The sequence below is a fragment of the Petromyzon marinus genome, chromosome 4 (assembly GCF_048934315.1).
Source record: "Petromyzon marinus isolate PM22_M1 ecotype Great Lakes invasive population chromosome 4, UKy_Petmar_22M1.pri1.0, whole genome shotgun sequence".
Taxonomy (NCBI): Eukaryota; Metazoa; Chordata; class Hyperoartia; order Petromyzontiformes; family Petromyzontidae; genus Petromyzon; species Petromyzon marinus.
This window is the reverse complement of record NC_133670.1, coordinates 3,597,139-3,621,177: the sequence shown is the minus strand read 5'-3', so window position 1 is coordinate 3,621,177 and position 24,039 is coordinate 3,597,139. Positions and strand designations below refer to the sequence as shown.

At 48.5% G+C, this 24,039-nt stretch overlaps 1 protein-coding gene across 2 annotated transcripts in view; it reads right to left on the bottom strand.

Moving 5' to 3' along the window:
• The window catches only part of LOC142906594 (RNA 5'-monophosphate methyltransferase-like), a 53,802-nt gene extending 29,763 nt beyond the window's left edge, over positions 1–24,039 (bottom strand). For both annotated transcript variants that reach the window (XM_076054740.1, XM_076054747.1), the window contains exon 1: positions 1–24,039. This exon is cut by the window's left edge and continues 4,057 nt beyond it. In XM_076054740.1, the coding sequence (XP_075910855.1) occupies positions 23,644–24,027 (384 nt within the window). In that variant the 5' untranslated portion in view covers positions 24,028–24,039 and the 3' untranslated portion in view covers positions 1–23,643.

Genomic DNA, 24,039 nt, shown 5'->3' with positions numbered 1-24,039 from the left:
TAGTACACTACCACACTACCACACAGTAACTAGTACACCCCCCACACTACCACACAGTGACTAGTACACTACCACACTACCCTACAGTGACTAGTACACTACCACACTGTGACTAGTACACCCCCACACTACCACACTGTGACTAGTACACCCCCACACTACCACACAGTGACTAGTACACCCCCACACTACCACACAGTGACTAGTACACTACCACACAGTGACTAGTACACCCCCACAGAGTGACTAGTACACTACCACACTACCACACAGTGACTAGTACACCCCCACACAGTGACTAGTACACTACCACACTACCACAAAGTGACTAGTACACTACCACACAGTGACTAGTACACCCGCACACTACCACACTGTGACTAGTACACTACCACACTACCACACTGTGACTAGTACACCCCTACACTACTACACAGTGACTAGTACACTACCACACTACCACACTGTGACTAGTACACTACCACACTACCACACAGTGACTAGTACACTACCACACTACCACACAGTGACTAGTACACCCCCACACTACTACACAGTGACTAGTACACCCCCACACTACCACACAGTGACTAGTACACTACCACACAGTGACTAGTACACTACCACACTACCACACAGTGACTAGTACACTACCACACTACCACACAGTGACTAGTACACCAACACACTACCACACAGTGACTAGTACACCAACACACTACCACAGTGACTAGTACACTAACACACTACCACACAGTGACTAGTACACCCCCACACTACCACACAGTGACTAGTACACTACCACACTACCACACAGTGACTAGTACACCCCCACACTACCACACAGTGACTAGTACACTACCACACTAACACACAGTGACTAGTACACCCCCACACTACCACACAGTGACTAGTACACCCCCACACTACCACACAGTGACTAGTACACCTCCACACTACCACACAGTGACTAGTACACTACCACACTACCACACAGTGACTAGTACATTACCACACTACCACACAGTGACTAGTACACCCCCACACTAAGACACAGTGACTAGTACTCCCCCACACTACTACACAGTGACTAGTACACTACCACACAGTGACTAGTACACTAACACACTACCACACAGTGACTAATACACTACCACACTACCACACAGTGACTAATACACTACCACACTACCACACAGTGACTAGTACACCCCCACACTACCACACAGTGACTAGTACACTACCACACTACCACACAGTGACTAGTACACTACCACACTACCACACAGTGACTAGTACACTACCACACTACCACACAGTGACTAGTACACCCCCACACTACCACAGAGTGACTAGTACACTACCACACTACCACACAGTGACTAGTACACCCCACACTACCACACAGTGACTAGTACACCCCCACACTACCACACAGTGACTAGTACACCCCCACACTACCACACAGTGACTAGTACACCCCCACACTAAGACACAGTGACTAGTACTCCCCCACACTACTACACTGTGACTAGTACACTACCACACTGTGACTAGTACACTACCACACTACCAGACAGTGACTAGTACACTACCACACTACCACACAGTGACTAGTACACTACCACACTACCACACAGTGACTAGTACACTACCACACAGTGACTAGTACACTACCACACTACCACACAGTGACTAGTACACTACCACACTACCACACAGTGACTAGTACACCCCCACACTACTACACAGTGACTAGTACACCCCCACACTACCACACTGTGACTAGTACACTACCACACTGTGACTAGTACACTACCACACTACCACACAGTGACTAGTACACTAGCACACAGTGACTAGTACACCCACACACTACCACACAGTGACTAGTACACCCCCACACTACCACACAGTGACTAGTACACTACCACACTACCACACAGTGACTAGTACACTACCACACTACCACACAGTGACTAGTACACTACCACACTACCACACAGTGACTAGTACACTACCACACTACCACACAGTGCTAGTACACTACCACACTGTGACTAGTACACTACCACACTACCACACAGTGACTAGTACACCCCCACACTACTACACAGTGACTAGTACAACCCCACACTACCACACTGTGACTAGTACACTACCACACTACCACACTGTGACTAGTACACTACCACACTAACAGACAGTGACTAGTACACTTCCACACTACCACACAGTGACTAGTACACTACTACACAACCACACAGTGACTAGTACACTACCACACAGTGACTAGTACACTACCACACTACCACACAGTGACTAGTACACTACCACACTACCACACAGTGACTAGTACACTACCACACTACCACACAGTGACTAGTACACTACCACACAGTGACTAGTACACTACAACACTACCACACAGTGACTAGTACACTACCACACAGTGACTAGTACACTACCACACTACCACACAGTGACTAGTACACTACCACACTACCACACAGTGACTAGTACACCAACACACTACCACACAGTGACTAGTACACCAACACACTACCACAGTGACTAGTACACTAACACACTACCACACAGTGACTAGTACACCCCCACACTACCACACAGTGACTAGTACACTACCACACTACCACACAGTGACTAGTACACCCCCACACTACCACACAATGACTAGTACACTACCACACTAACACACAGTGACTAGTACACCCCCACACTACCACACAGTGACTAGTACACCCCCACACTACCACACAGTGACTAGTACACCCCCACACTACCACACAGTGACTAGTACACTACCACACTACCACACAGTGACTAGTACATTACCACACTACCACACAGTGACTAGTACACCCCCACACTAAGACACAGTGACTAGTACTCCCCCACACTACTACACAGTGACTAGTACACTACCACACAGTGACTAGTACACTAACACACTACCACACAGTGACTAATACACTACCACACAGTGACTAATACACTACCACACTACCACACAGTGACTAGTACACCCCCACACTACCACACAGTGACTAGTACACTACCACACTACCACACAGTGACTAGTACACTACCACACTACCACACAGTGACTAGTACACTACCACACTACCACACAGTGACTAGTACACCCCCACACTACCACACAGTGACTAGTACACTACCACACTACCACACAGTGACTAGTACACCCCCACACTACCACACAGTGACTAGTACACCCCCACACTACCACACAGTGACTAGTACACCCCCACACTACCACACAGTGACTAGTACACTACCACACAGTGACTAGTACACTACAACACTACCACACAGTGACTAGTACACTACCACACAGTGACTAGTACACTACCACACTACCACACAGTGACTAGTACACTACCACACTACCACACAGTGACTAGTACACCAACACACTACCACACAGTGACTAGTACACCAACACACTACCACAGTGACTAGTACACTAACACACTACCACACAGTGACTAGTACACCCCCACACTACCACACAGTGACTAGTACACTACCACACTACCCCACAGTGACTAGTACACCCCCACACTACCACACAGTGACTAGTACACTAACACACAGTGACTAGTACACCCCCACACTACCACACAGTGACTAGTACACCCCCACACTACCACACAGTGACTAGTACACCCCCACACTACCACAGTGACTAGTACACTACCACACTACCACACAGTGACTAGTACATTACCACACTACCACACAGTGACTAGTACACCCCCACACTAAGACACAGTGACTAGTACCCCCCCACACTACTACACAATGACTAGTACACTACCACACAGTGACTAGTACACTAACACACTACCACACAGTGACTAATACACTACCACACTACCACACAGTGACTAGTACACCCCCACACTACCACACAGTGACTAGTACACTACCACACTACCACACAGTAACTAGTACACCCCCCACACTACCACACAGTGACTAGTACACTACCACACTACCCTACAGTGACTAGTACACTACCACACTGTGACTAGTACACCCCCACACTACCACACTGTGACTAGTACACCCCCACACTACCACACAGTGACTAGTACACCCCCACACTACCACACAGTGACTAGTACACCCCCACACTACCACACAGTGACTAGTACACCCCCACACTACCACAGTGACTAGTACACTACCACACTACCACACAGTGACTAGTACATTACCACACTACCACACAGTGACTAGTACACCCCCACACTAAGACACAGTGACTAGTACCCCCCCACACTACTACACAATGACTAGTACACTACCACACAGTGACTAGTACACTAACACACTACCACACAGTGACTAATACACTACCACACTACCACACAGTGACTAGTACACCCCCACACTACCACACATTGACTAGTACACTACCACACTACCACACAGTAACTAGTACACCCCCCACACTACCACACAGTGACTAGTACACTACCACACTACCCTACAGTGACTAGTACACTACCACACTGTGACTAGTACACCCCCACACTACCACACTGTGACTAGTACACCCCCACACTACCACACAGTGACTAGTACACCCCCACACTACCACACAGTGACTAGTACACTACCACACAGTGACTAGTACACCCCCACAGAGTGACTAGTACACTACCACACTACCACACAGTGACTAGTACACCCCCACACAGTGACTAGTACACTACCACACTACCACAAAGTGACTAGTACACTACCACACAGTGACTAGTACACCCGCACACTACCACACTGTGACTAGTACACTACCACACTACCACACTGTGACTAGTACACCCCTACACTACTACACAGTGACTAGTACACTACCACACTACCACACTGTGACTAGTACACTACCACACTACCACACAGTGACTAGTACACTACCACACTACCACACAGTGACTAGTACACCCCCACACTACTACACAGTGACTAGTACACCCCCACACTACCACACAGTGACTAGTACACTACCACACAGTGACTAGTACACTACCACACTACCACACAGTGACTAGTACACTACCACACTACCACACAGTGACTAGTACACCAACACACTACCACACAGTGACTAGTACACCAACACACTACCACAGTGACTAGTACACTAACACACTACCACACAGTGACTAGTACACCCCCACACTACCACACAGTGACTAGTACACTACCACACTACCACACAGTGACTAGTACACCCCCACACTACCACACAGTGACTAGTACACTACCACACTAACACACAGTGACTAGTACACCCCCACACTACCACACAGTGACTAGTACACCCCCACACTACCACACAGTGACTAGTACACCTCCACACTACCACACAGTGACTAGTACACTACCACACTACCACACAGTGACTAGTACATTACCACACTACCACACAGTGACTAGTACACCCCCACACTAAGACACAGTGACTAGTACTCCCCCACACTACTACACAGTGACTAGTACACTACCACACAGTGACTAGTACACTAACACACTACCACACAGTGACTAATACACTACCACACTACCACACAGTGACTAATACACTACCACACTACCACACAGTGACTAGTACACCCCCACACTACCACACAGTGACTAGTACACTACCACACTACCACACAGTGACTAGTACACTACCACACTACCACACAGTGACTAGTACACTACCACACTACCACACAGTGACTAGTACACCCCCACACTACCACAGAGTGACTAGTACACTACCACACTACCACACAGTGACTAGTACACCCCACACTACCACACAGTGACTAGTACACCCCCACACTACCACACAGTGACTAGTACACCCCCACACTACCACACAGTGACTAGTACACTACCACACAGTGACTAGTACACTACAACACTACCACACAGTGACTAGTACACTACCACACAGTGACTAGTACACTACCACACTACCACACAGTGACTAGTACACTACCACACTACCACACAGTGACTAGTACACCAACACACTACCACACAGTGACTAGTACACCAACACACTACCACAGTGACTAGTACACTAACACACTACCACACAGTGACTAGTACACCCCCACACTACCACACAGTGACTAGTACACTACCCCACAGTGACTAGTACACCCCCACACTACCACACAGTGACTAGTACACTACCACACTAACACACAGTGACTAGTACACCCCCACACTACCACAGTGACTAGTACACTACCACACTACCACACAGTGACTAGTACATTACCACACTACCACACAGTGACTAGTACACCCCCACACTAAGACACAGTGACAAGTACCCCCCCACACTACTACACAATGACTAGTACACTACCACACAGTGACTAGTACACTAACACACTACCACACAGTGACTAATACACTACCACACTACCACACAGTGACTAGTACACCCCCACACTACCACACAGTGACTAGTACACTACCACACTACCACACAGTGCCTAGTACACCCCCCACACTACCACAGTGACTAGTACACTACCACACTACCCTACAGTGACTAGTACACTACCACACTGTGACTAGTACACCCCCACACTACCACACTGTGACTAGTACACCCCCACACTACCACACAGTGACTAGTACACCCCCACACTACCACACAGTGACTAGTACACTACCACACAGTGACTAGTACACCCCCACACAGTGACTAGTACACTACCACACTACCACACAGTGACTAGTACACCCCCACACAGTGACTAGTACACTACCACACTACCACAAAGTGACTAGTACACTACCACACAGTGACTAGTACACCCGCACACTACCACACTGTGACTAGTACACTACCACACTACCACACTGTGACTAGTACACCCCTACACTACTACACAGTGACTAGTACACTACCACACTACCACACTGTGACTAGTACACTACCACACTACCACACAGTGACTAGTACACTACCACACTACCACACAGTGACTAGTACACCCCCACACTACTACACAGTGACTAGTACACCCCCACACTACCACACTGTGACTAGTACACTACCACACTGTGACTAGTACACTACCACACTACCACACAGTGACTAGTACACTACCGCAAAGTGACTAGTACACCAACACACTACCACACAGTGACTAGTACACTACCACACTACCACACAGTGACTAGTACACCCCCACACTACCACAGTGACTAGTACACTACCACACAGTGACTAGTACACCCGCACACTACCACACTGTGACTAGTACACTACCACACTACCACACTGTGACTAGTACAGCCCTACACTACTACACAGTGACTAGTACACTACCACACTACCACACTGTGACTAGTACACTACCACACTACCACACAGTGACTAGTACACTACCACACTACCACACAGTGACTAGTGCACCCCCACACTACTACACAGTGACTAGTACACCCCCACACTACCACACTGTGACTAGTACACTACCACACTGTGACTAGTACACTACAACACTACCACACAGTGACTAGTACACTACCACACAGTGACTAGTACACCCACACACTACCACACAGTGACTAGTAAACCCCCACACTACCACACAGTGACTAGTACACTACCACACTACCACACAGTGACTAGTACACTACCACACTGTGACTAGTACACTACCACACTACCACACAGTGACTAGTACACTACCACACTACCACACAGTGACTAGTACACTACCACACAGTGACTAGTACACTACCACACAGTGACTAGTACACTACCACACTACCACACAGTGACTAGTACACTACCACACTACCACACAGTGACTAGTACACCCCCGCACTACTACACAGTGACTAATACACCCCCACACTACCACACTGTGACTAGTACACTACCACACTGTGACTAGTACACTACCACACTACCACACAGTGACTAGTACACTACCACACAGTGACTAGTACACCAACACACTACCACACAGTGACTAGTACACCCCCACACTACCACACAGTGACTAGTACACCCCCACACTACCACACAGTGACTAGTACACTACCACACTACCACACAGTGACTAGTACACTACCACACTACCACACAGTGACTAGTACACTACCACACAGTGACTAGTACACTACCACACTACCACACAGTGACTAGTACACTACCACACTACCACACTGTGACTAGTACACTACCACACTACCACACAGTGACTAGTACACCCCCACACTACTACACAGTGACTAGTACAACCCCACACTACCACACTGTGACAAGTACACTACCACACTACCACACTGTGACTAGTACACTACCACACTAACAGACAGTGACTAGTACACTACCACACTACCACACAGTGACTAGTACACTACTACACTACCACACAGTGACTAGTACACTACCACACAGTGACTAGTACACTACCACACTACCACACAGTGACTAGTACACTACCACACTACCACACAGTGACTAGTACACTACCACACTACCACACAGTGACTAGTACACTACCACACAGTGACTAGTACACTACCACACTACCACACAGTGACTAGTACACTACCACACAGGGACTAGTACACTACCACACTACCACACAGTGACTAGTACACTACCACACTACCACACAGTGACTAGTACACCAACACACTACCACACAGTGACTAGTACACCAACACACTACCACAGTGACTAGTACACTAACACACTACCACACAGTGACTAGTACACCCCCACACTACCACACAGTGACTAGTACACTACCACACTACCACACAGTGACTAGTACACCCCCACACTACCACACAGTGACTAGTACACTACCACACTAACACACAGTGACTAGTACACCCCCACACTACCACACACTGACTAGTACACCCCCACACTACCACACAGTGACTAGTACACCCCCACACTACCACACAGTGACTAGTACACTACCACACTACCACACAGTGACTAGTACATTACCACACTACCACACAGTGACTAGTACACCCCCACACTAAGACACAGTGACTAGTACTCCCCCACACTACTACACAGTGACTAGTACACTACCACACAGTGACTAGTACACTAACACACTACCACACAGTGACTAATACACTACCACACTACCACACAGTGACTAATACACTACCACACTACCACACAGTGACTAGTACACCCCCACACTACCACACAGTGACTAGTACACTACCACACTACCACACAGTGACTAGTACACTACCACACTACCACACAGTGACTAGTACACTACCACACTACCACATAGTGACTAGTACACCCCCACACTACCACACAGTGACTAGTACACTACCACACTACCACACAGTGACTAGTACACCCCCACACTACCACACAGTGACTAGTACACCCCCACACTACCACACAGTGACTAGTACACCCCCACACTACCACACAGTGACAAGTACACTACCACACAGTGACTAGTACACTACAACACTACCACACAGTGACTAGTACACTACCACACAGTGACTAGTACACTACCACACTACCACACAGTGACTAGTACACTACCACACTACCACACAGTGACTAGTACACCAACACACTACCACACAGTGACTAGTACACCAACACACTACCACAGTGACTAGTACACTAACACACTAACACACAGTGACTAGTACACCCCCACACTACCACACAGTGACTAGTACACCCCCACACTACCACACAGTGACTAGTACACCCCCACACTACCACAGTGACTAGTACACTACCACACTACCACACAGTGACTAGTACATTACCACACTACCACACAGTGACTAGTACACCCACACACTAAGACACAGTGACTAGTACCCCCCCACACTACTACACAATGACTAGTACACTACCACACAGTGACTAGTACACTAACACACTACCACGCAGTGACTAATACACTACCACACTACCACACAGTGACTAGTACACCCCCACACTACCACACAGTGACTAGTACACTACCACACTACCACACAGTGACTAGTACACCCCCCACACTACCACACAGTGACTAGTACACTACCACACTACCCTACAGTGACTAGTACACTACCACACTGTGACTAGTACACCCCGACACTACCACACTGTGACTAGTACACCCACACACTACCACACAGTGACTAGTAAACCCCCACACTACCACACAGTGACTAGTACACTACCACACTACCACACAGTGACTAGTACACTACCACACTGTGACTAGTACACTACCACACTACCACACAGTGACTAGTACACTACCACACTACCACACAGTGACTAGTACACTACCACACTACCACACAGTGACTAGTACGCTACCACACAGTGACTAGTACACTACCACACTACCACACAGTGACTAGTACACTACCACACTACCACACAGTGAGTAGTACACCCCCACACTACTACACAGTGACTAATACACCCCCACACTACCACACTGTGACTAGTACACTACCACACTGTGACTAGTACACTACCACACTACCACACAGTGACTAGTACACTACCACACAGTGACTAGTACACCAACACACTACCACACAGTGACTAGTACACCCCCACACTACCACACAGTGACTAGTACACCCCCACACTACCACACAGTGACTAGTACACTACCACACTACCACACAGTGACTAGTACACTACCACACTACCACACAGTGACTAGTACACTACCACACAGTGACTAGTACACTACCACACTACCACACAGTGACTAGTACACTACCACACTACCACACTGTGACTAGTACACTACCACACTACCACACAGTGACTAGTACACCCCCACACTACTACACAGTGACTAGTACAACCCCACACTACCACACTGTGACTAGTACACTACCACACTACCACACTGTGACTAGTACACTACCACACTAACAGACAGTGACTAGTACACTACCACACTACCACACAGTGACTAGTACACTACTACACTACCACACAGTGACTAGTACACTACCACACAGTGACTAGTACACTACCACACTACCACACAGTGACTAGTACACTACCACACTACCACACAGTGACTAGTACACTACCACACTACCACACAGTGACTAGTACACTACCACACAGTGACTAGTACACTACCACACTACCACACAGTGACTAGTACACTACCACACAGGGACTAGTACACTACCACACTACCACACAGTGACTAGTACACTACCACACTACCACACAGTGACTAGTACACCAACACACTACCACACAGTGACTAGTACACCAACACACTACCACAGTGACTAGTACACTAACACACTACCACACAGTGACTAGTACACCCCCACACTACCACACAGTGACTAGTACACTACCACACTACCACACAGTGACTAGTACACCCCCACACTACCACACAGTGACTAGTACACTACCACACTAACACACAGTGACTAGTACACCCCCACACTACCACACAGTGACTAGTACACCCCCACACTACCACACAGTGACTAGTAAACCCCCACACTACCACACAGTGACTAGTACACTACCACACTACCACACAGTGACTAGTACATTACCACACTACCACACAGTGACTAGTACACCCCCACACTAAGACACAGTGACTAGTACTCCCCCACACTACTACACAGTGACTAGTACACTACCACACAGTGACTAGTACACTAACACACTACCACACAGTGACTAATACACTACCACACTACCACACAGTGACTAATACACTACCACACTACCACACAGTGACTAGTACACCCCCACACTACCACACAGTGACTAGTACACTACCACACTACCACACAGTGACTAGTACACTACCACACTACCACACAGTGACTAGTACACTACCACACTACCACACAATGACTAGTACACCCCCACACTACCACACAGTGACTAGTACACTACCACACTACCACACAGTGACTAGTACACCCCCACACTACCACACAGTGACTAGTACACCCCCACACTACCACACAGTGACTAGTACACCCCCACACTACCACACAGTGACAAGTACACTACCACAGTGACTAGTACACTACAACACTACCACACAGTGACTAGTACACTACCACACAGTGACTAGTACACTACCACACTACCACACAGTGACTAGTACACTACCACACTACCACACAGTGACTAGTACACCAACACACTACCACACAGTGACTAGTACACCAACACACTACCACAGTGACTAGTACACTAACACACTAACACACAGTGACTAGTACACCCCCACACTACCACACAGTGACTAGTACACCCCCACACTACCACACAGTGACTAGTACACCCCCACACTACCACAGTGACTAGTACACTACCACACTACCACACAGTGACTAGTACATTACCACACTACCACACAGTGACTAGTACACCCACACACTAAGACACAGTGACTAGTACCCCCCCACACTACTACACAATGACTAGTACACTACCACACAGTGACTAGTACACTAACACACTACCACACAGTGACTAATACACTACCACACTACCACACAGTGACTAGTACACCTCCACACTACCACACAGTGACTAGTACACTACCACACTACCACACAGTGACTAGTACACCCCCCACACTACCAGACAGTGACTAGTACACTACCACACTACCCTACAGTGACTAGTACACTACCACACTGTGACTAGTACACCCCCACACTACCACACTGTGACTAGTACACCCCCACACTACCACACAGTGACTAGTACACCCCCACACTACCACACAGTGACTAGCACACTACCACACTACCACACAGTGAGTAGTACACTACCACTACCACACAGTGACTAGTACACTACCAAACTACCACACAGTGACTAGTACACTACCACACAGTGACTAGTACACCCCCACACAGTGACTAGTACACTACAACACTACCACACAGTGACTAGTACACCCCCACACAGTGACTAGTACACTACCACACTACCACAAAGTGACTAGTACACTACCACACTACCACACAGTGACTAGTACACCCCCACACTACCACAGTGACTAGTACACTACCACACAGTGACTAGTACACCCGCACACTACCACACTGTGACTAGTACACTACCACACTACCACACTGTGACTAGTACACCCCTACACTACTACACAATGACTAGTACACTACCACACTACCACACAGTGACTAGTACACTACCACACTACCACACAGTGACTAGTACACCCCCACACTACTACACAGTGACTAGTACACCCCCACACTACCACACTGTGACTAGTACACTACCACACTGTGACTAGTACACTACCACACTACCACACAGTGACTAGTACACTACCGCAAAGTGACTAGTACACCCACACACTACCACACAGTGACTAGTACACCCCCACACTACCACACAGTGACTAGTACACTACCACACTACCACACAGTGACTAGTACACTACCACACTACCACACAGTGACTAGTACACTACCACACTACCACACAGTGACTAGTACACTACCACACTACCACACAGTGACTAGTACACTACCACACTACCACACTGTGACTAGTACACTACCACACTACCACACAGTGACTAGTACACCCCCACACTACTACACAGTGACTAGTACACCCCCACACTACCACACTGTGACTAGTACACTACCACACTACCACACTGTGACTAGTACACTACCACACTACCAGACAGTGACTAGTACACTACCACACTACCACACAGTGACTAGTACACTACCACACTACCACACAGTGACTAGTACACCCCCCACACTACCAGACAGTGACTAGTACACTACCACACTACCCTACAGTGACTAGTACACTACCACACTGTGACTAGTACACCCCCACACTACCACACTGTGACTAGTACACCCCCACACTACCACACAGTGACTAGTACACCCCCACACTACCACACAGTGACTAGCACACTACCACACTACCACACAGTGAGTAGTACACTACCACTACCACACAGTGACTAGTACACTACCAAACTACCACACAGTGACTAGTACACTACCACACAGTGACTAGTACACCCCCACACAGTGACTAGTACACTACAACACTACCACACAGTGACTAGTACACCCCCACACAGTGACTAGTACACTACCACACTACCACAAAGTGACTAGTACACTACCACACTACCACACAGTGACTAGTACACCCCCACACTACCACAGTGACTAGTACACTACCACACAGTGACTAGTACACCCGCACACTACCACACTGTGACTAGTACACTACCACACTACCACACTGTGACTAGTACACCCCTACACTACTACACAATGACTAGTACACTACCACACTACCACACAGTGACTAGTACACTACCACACTACCACACAGTGACTAGTACACCCCCACACTACTACACAGTGACTAGTACACCCCCACACTACCACACTGTGACTAGTACACTACCACACTGTGACTAGTACACTACCACACTACCACACAGTGACTAGTACACTACCGCAAAGTGACTAGTACACCCACACACTACCACACAGTGACTAGTACACCCCCACACTACCACACAGTGACTAGTACACTACCACACTACCACACAGTGACTAGTACACTACCACACTACCACACAGTGACTAGTACACTACCACACTACCACACAGTGACTAGTACACTACCACACTACCACACAGTGACTAGTACACTACCACACTACCACACTGTGACTAGTACACTACCACACTACCACACAGTGACTAGTACACCCCCACACTACTACACAGTGACTAGTACACCCCCACACTACCACACTGTGACTAGTACACTACCACACTACCACACTGTGACTAGTACACTACCACACTACCAGACAGTGACTAGTACACTACCACACTACCACACAGTGACTAGTACACTACCACACTACCACACAGTGACTAGTACACCAACACACTACGACAGTGACTAGTACACTAACACACTACCACACAGTGACTAGTACACCCCCACACTACCACACAGTGACTAGTACACTACCACACTACCACACAGTGACTAGTACACCCCCACACTACCACACAGTGACTAGTACACTACCACACTAACACACAGTGACTAGTACACCCCCACACTACCACAGTGACTAGTACACCCCCACACTACCACACAGTGACTAGTACACCCCCACACTACCACACAGTGACTAGTACACTACCACACTACCACACAGTGACTAGTACATTACCACACTACCACACAGTGACTAGTACACCCCCACACTAAGACACAGTGACTAGTACTCCCCCACACTACTACACTGTGACTAGTACACTACCACACTGTGACTAGTACACTACCACACTACCAGACAGTGACTAGTACACTACCACACTACCACACAGTGACTAGTACACTACCACACTACCACACAGTGACTAGTACACTACCACACAGTGACTAGTACACTACCACACTACCACACAGTGACTAGTACACTACCACACTACCACACAGTGACTAGTACACCCCCACACTACTACACAGTGACTAGTACACCCCCACACTACCACACTGTGACTAGTACACTACCACACTGTGACTAGTACACTACCACACTACCACACAGTGACTAGTACACTACCACACAGTGACTAGTACACCCACACACTACCACACAGTGACTAGTACACCCCCACACTACCACACAGTGACTAGTACACTACCACACTACCACACAGTGACTAGTACACTACCACACTACCACACAGTGACTAGTACACTACCACACTACCACACAGTGACTAGTACACTACCACACTACCACACAGTGCTAGTACACTACCACACTGTGACTAGTACACTACCACACTACCACACAGTGACTAGTACACCCCCACACTACTACACAGTGACTAGTACAACCCCACACTACCACACTGTGACTAGTACACTACCACACTACCACACTGTGACTAGTACACTACCACACTAACAGACAGTGACTAGTACACTTCCACACTACCACACAGTGACTAGTACACTACTACACAACCACACAGTGACTAGTACACTACCACACAGTGACTAGTACACTACCACACTACCACACAGTGACTAGTACACTACCACACTACCACACAGTGACTAGTACACTACCACACTACCACACAGTGACTAGTACACTACCACACAGTGACTAGTACACTACCACACTACCACACAGTGACTAGTACACTACCACACAGTGACTAGTACACTACCACACTACCACACAGTGACTAGTACACTACCACACTACCACACAGTGACTAGTACACCAACACACTACCACACAGTGACTAGTACACCAACACACTACCACAGTGACTAGTACACTAACACACTACCACACAGTGACTAGTACACCCCCACACTACCACACAGTGACTAGTACACCCCCACACTACCACACAGTGACTAGTACACTACCACACTACCACACAGTGACTAGTACACTACCACACTACCACACAGTGACTAGTACACTACCACACTACCACACAGTGACTAGTACACTACCACACTACCACACAGTGCTAGTACACTACCACACTGTGACTAGTACACTACCACACTACCACACAGTGACTAGTACACCCCCACACTACTACACAGTGACTAGTACAACCCCACACTACCACACTGTGACTAGTACACTACCACACTACCACACTGTGACTAGTACACTACCACACTAACAGACAGTGACTAGTACACTTCCACACTACCACACAGTGACTAGTACACTACTACACAACCACACAGTGACTAGTACACTACCACACAGTGACTAGTACACTACCACACTACCACACAGTGACTAGTACACTACCACACTACCACACAGTGACTAGTACACTACCACACTACCACACAGTGACTAGTACACTACCACACAGTGACTAGTACACTACCACACTACCACACAGTGACTAGTACACTACCACACAGTGACTAGTACACTACCACACTACCACACAGTGACTAGTACACTACCACACTACCACACAGTGACTAGTACACCAACACACTACCACACAGTGACTAGTACACCAACACACTACCACAGTGACTGGTACACTAACACACTACCACACAGTGACTAGTACACCCCCACACTACCACACAGTGACTAGTACACTACCACACTACCACACAGTGACTAGTACACCCCCACACTACCACACAATGACTAGTACACTACCACACTAACACACAGTGACTAGTACACCCCCACACTACCACACAGTGACTAGTACACCCCCACACTACCACACAGTGACTAGTACACCCCCACACTACCACACAGTGACTAGTACACTACCACACTACCACACAGTGACTAGTACATTACCACACTACCACACAGTGACTAGTACACCCCCACACTAAGACACAGTGACTAGTACTCCCCCACACTACTACACAGTGACTAGTACACTACCACACAGTGACTAGTACACTAACACACTACCACACAGTGACTAATACACTACCACACTACCACACAGTGACTAATACACTACCACACTACCACACAGTGACTAGTACACCCCCACACTACCACACAGTGACTAGTACACTACCACACTACCACACAGTGACTAGTACACTACCACACTACCACACAGTGACTAGTACACTACCACACTACCACACAGTGACTAGTACACCCCCACACTACCACACAGTGACTAGTACACTACCACACTACCACACAGTGACTAGTACACCCCCACACTACCACACAGTGACTAGTACACCCCTACACTACCACACAGTGACTAGTACACCCCCACACTACCACACAGTGACTAGTACACTACCACACAGTGACTAGTACACTACAACACTACCACACAGTGACTAGTACACTACCACACAGTGACTAGTACACTACCACACTACCACACAGTGACTAGTACACTACCACACTACCACACAGTGACTAGTACACCAACACACTACCACACAGTGACTAGTACACCAACACACTACCACAGTGACTAGTACACTAACACACTACCACACAGTGACTAGTACACCCCAACACTACCACACAGTGACTAGTACACTACCACACTACCCCACAGTGACTAGTACACCCCCACACTACCACACAGTGACTAGTACACTAACACACAGTGACTAGTACACCCCCACACTACCACACAGTGACTAGTACACCCCCACACTACCACACAGTGACTAGTACACCCCCACACTACCACAGTGACTAGTACACTACCACACTACCACACAGTGACTAGTACATTACCACACTACCACACAGTGACTAGTACACCCCCACACTAAGACACAGTGACTAGTACCCCCCCACACTACTACACAATGACTAGTACACTACCACACAGTGACTAGTACACTAACACACTACCACACAGTGACTAATACACTACCACACTACCACACAGTGACTAGTACACCCCCACACTACCACACAGTGACTAGTACACTACCACACTACCACACAGTGACTAGTACACCCCCCACACTACCACACAGTGACTAGTACACTACCACACTACCCTACAGTGACTAGTACACTACCACACTGTGACTAGTACACCCCCACACTACCACACTGTGACTAGTACACCCCCACACTACCACACAGTGACTAGAACACCCCCACACTACCACACAGTGACTAGTACACTACCACACAGTGACTAGTACACCCCCACACAGTGACTAGTACACTACCACACTACCACACAGTGACTAGTACACCCCCACACAGTGACTAGTACACTACCACACTACCACAAAGTGACTAGTACACTACCACACAGTGACTAGTACACCCGCACACTACCACACTGTGACTAGTACACTACCACACTACCACACTGTGACTAGTACACCCCTACACTACTACACAGTGACTAGTACACTACCACACTACCACACTGTGACTAGTACACTACCACACTACCACACAGTGACTAGTACACTACCACACTACCACACAGTGACTAGTACACCCCCACACTACTACACAGTGACTAGTACACCCCCACACTACCACACAGTGACTAGTACACTACCACACAGTGACTAGTACACTACCACACTACCACACAGTGACTAGTACACTACCACACTACCACACAGTGACTAGTACACCAACACACTACCACACAGTGACTAGTACACCAACACACTACAACAGTGACTAGTACACTAACACACTACCACACAGTGACTAGTACACCCCCACACTACCACACAGTGACTAGTACACTACCACACTACCACACAGTGACTAGTACACCCCCACACTACCACACAGTGACTAGTACACTACCACACTAACACACAGTGACTAGTACACCCCCACACTACCACACAGTGACTAGTACACCCCCACACTACCACACAGTGACTAGTACACCCCCACACTACCACACAGTGACTAGTACACTACCACACTACCACACAGTGACTAGTACATTACCACACTACCACACAGTGACTAGTACACCCCCACACTAAGACACAGTGACTAGTACTCCCCCACACTACTACACAGTGACTAGTACACTACCACACAGTGACTAGTACACTAACACACTACCACACAGTGACTAATACACTACCACACTACCACACAGTGACTAATACACTACCACACTACCACACAGTGACTAGTACACCCCCACACTACCACACAGTGACTAGTACACTACCACACTACCACACAGTGACTAGTACACTACCACACTACCACACAGTGACTAGTACACTACCACACTACCACACAGTGACTAGTACACCCCCACACTACCACAGAGTGACTAGTACACTACCACACTACCACACAGTGACTAGTACACCCCACACTACCACACAGTGACTAGTACACCCCCACACTACCACACAGTGACTAGTACACCCCCACACTACCACACAGTGACTAGTACACTACCACAGTGACTAGTACACTACAACACTACCACACAGTGACTAGTACACTACCACACAGTGACTAGTACACTACCACACTACCACACAGTGACTAGTACACTACCACACTACCACACAGTGACTAGTACACCAACACACTACCACACAGTGACTAGTACACCAACACACTACCACAGTGACTAGTACACTAACACACTACCACACAGTGACTAGTACACCCCCACACTACCACACAGTGACTAGTACACTACCCCACAGTGACTAGTACACCCCCACACTACCACACAGTGACTAGTACACTACCACACTAACACACAGTGACTAGTACACCCCCCACACTACCACACAGTGACTAGTACACCCCCCCACTACCACACAGTGACTAGTACACCCCCACACTACTACACAATGACTAGTACACTACCACACAGTGACTAGTACACTAACACACTACCACACAGTGACTAATACACTACCACACTACCACACAGTGACTAGTACACCCCCACACTACCACACAGTGACTAGTACACTACCACACTACCACACAGTGACTAGTACACCCCCCACACTACCACACAGTGACTAGTACACTACCACACTACCCTACAGTGACTAGTACACTACCACACTGTGACTAGTACACCCCCACACTACCACACTGTGACTAGTACACCCCCACACTACCACACAGTGACTAGAACACCCCCACACTACCACACAGTGACTAGTACACTACCACACAGTGACTAGTACACCCCCACACAGTGACTAGTACACTACCACACTACCACACAGTGACTAGTACACCCCCACACAGTGACTAGTACACTACCACACTACCACAAAGTGACTAGTACACTACCACACAGTGACTAGTACACCCGCACACTACCACACTGTGACTAGTACACTACCACACTACCACACTGTGACTAGTACACCCCTACACTACTACACAGTGACTAGTACACTACCACACTACCACACTGTGACTAGTACACTACCACACTACCACACAGTGACTAGTACACTACCACACTACCACACAGTGACTAGTACACCCCCACACTACTACACAGTGACTAGTACACCCCCACACTACCACACAGTGACTAGTACACTACCACACAGTGACTAGTACACTACCACACTACCACACAGTGACTAGTACACTACCACACTACCACACAGTGACTAGTACACCAACACACTACCACACAGTGACTAGTACACCAACACACTACAACAGTGACTAGTACACTAACACACTACCACACAGTGACTAGTACACCCCCACACTACCACACAGTGACTAGTACACTACCACACTACCACACAGTGACTAGTACACCCCCACACTACCACACAGTGACTAGTACACTACCACACTAACACACAGTGACTAGTACACCCCCACACTACCACACAGTGACTAGTACACCCCCACACTACCACACAGTGACTAGTACACCCCCACACTACCACACAGTGACTAGTACACTACCACACTACCACACAGTGACTAGTACATTACCACACTACCACACAGTGACTAGTACACCCCCACACTAAGACACAGTGACTAGTACTCCCCCACACTACTACACAGTGACTAGTACACTACCACACAGTGACTAGTACACTAACACACTACCACACAGTGACTAATACACTACCACACTACCACACAGTGACTAATACACTACCACACTACCACACAGTGACTAGTACACCCCCACACTACCACACAGTGACTAGTACACTACCACACTACCACACAGTGACTAGTACACTACCACACTACCACACAGTGACTAGTACACTACCACACTACCACACAGTGACTAGTACACCCCCACACTACCACAGAGTGACTAGTACACTACCACACTACCACACAGTGACTAGTACACCCCACACTACCACACAGTGACTAGTACACCCCCACACTACCACACAGTGACTAGTACACCCCCACACTACCACACAGTGACTAGTACACTACCACAGTGACTAGTACACTACAACACTACCACACAGTGACTAGTACACTACCACACAGTGACTAGTACACTACCACACTACCACACAGTGACTAGTACACTACCACACTACCACACAGTGACTAGTACACCAACACACTACCACACAGTGACTAGTACACCAACACACTACCACAGTGACTAGTACACTAACACACTACCACACAGTGACTAGTACACCCCCACACTACCACACAGTGACTAGTACACTACCCCACAGTGACTAGTACACCCCCACACTACCACACAGTGACTAGTACACTACCACACTAACACACAGTGACTAGTACACCCCCCACACTACCACACAGTGACTAGTACACCCCCCCACTACCACACAGTGACTAGTACACCCCCACACTACCACAGTGACTAGTACACTACCACACTACCACACAGTGACTAGTACATTACCACACTACCACACAGTGACTAGTACACCCCCACACTAAGACACAGTGACTAGTACCCCCCCACACTACTACACAATGACTAGTACACTACCACACAGTGACTAGTACACTAACACACTACCACACAGTGACTAATACACTACCACACTACCACACAGTGACTAGTACACCCCCACACTACCACACAGTGACTAGTACACTACCACACTACCACACAGTGCCTAGTACACCCCCCACACTACCACAGTGACTAGTACACTACCACACTACCCTACAGTGACTAGTACACTACCACACTGTGACTAGTACACCCCCACACTACCACACTGTGACTAGTACACCCCCACACTACCACACAGTGACTAGTACACCCCCACACTACCACACAGTGACTAGTACACTACCACACAGTGACTAGTACACCCCCACACAGTGACTAGTACACTACCACACTACCACACAGTGACTAGTACACCCCCACACAGTGACTAGTACACTACCACACTACCACAAAGTGACTAGTACACTACCACACAGTGACTAGTACACCCGCACACTACCACACTGTGACTAGTACACTACCACACTACCACACTGTGACTAGTACACCCCTACACTACTACACAGTGACTAGTACACTACCACACTACCACACTGTGACTAGTACACTACCACACTACCACACAGTGACTAGTACACTACCACACTACCACACAGTGACTAGTACACCCCCACACTACTACACAGTGACTAGTACACCCCCACACTACCACACTGTGACTAGTACACTACCACACTGTGACTAGTACACTACCACACTACCACACAGTGACTAGTACACTACCGCAAAGTGACTAGTACACCAACACACTACCACACAGTGACTAGTACACCAACACACTACCACAGTGACTAGTACACTAACACACTACCACACAGTGACTAGTACACCCCCACACTACCACACAGTGACTAGTACACCCCCACACTACCACAGTGACTAGTACACTACCATAGTGACTAGTACACTATACCACACTGGGACTGGACGAGTCTCACGGCCACGGCGTTGTTCGAGTGAACGTCCCGAGAGTTTCAGAACCTTCCCCAGCGGTCGACGTCCTCAGCCCCGTCCGTGGTAACGTGGAGTTGCGCTCACCCCGCTGTTGCAGCCCACGTCCAGGGCGAGGAACGGCGGCGCGGACTCCGGCAGGAGCCGCCTCAGAAGCTCGCGGGGCAGCAGCGCGACGCGTCGAGCCGGGGGGTTGAAGGCCGCGTAGTTGATGAAGTTCCCGTGGGGAGCCGCGCCTGGCTCCCTCTTCCTCGGGGCCCCGGGCGCTGCCATCTCCTCCCCGCCGTCCTCCTTCTTCATCTCCTCCTCCTCGTCCTCCTCTTTCCTCGCCTCCATCCCTGTGGAGGCCGTAAGCGAGGAGGCTGTCAGGCGGGATCGGCACAAGCAAAAGGAGGGGAGTGGGACGCGCGAGTGTGTGGAGGCACAGTCAGCCATGTTACGTGGGGA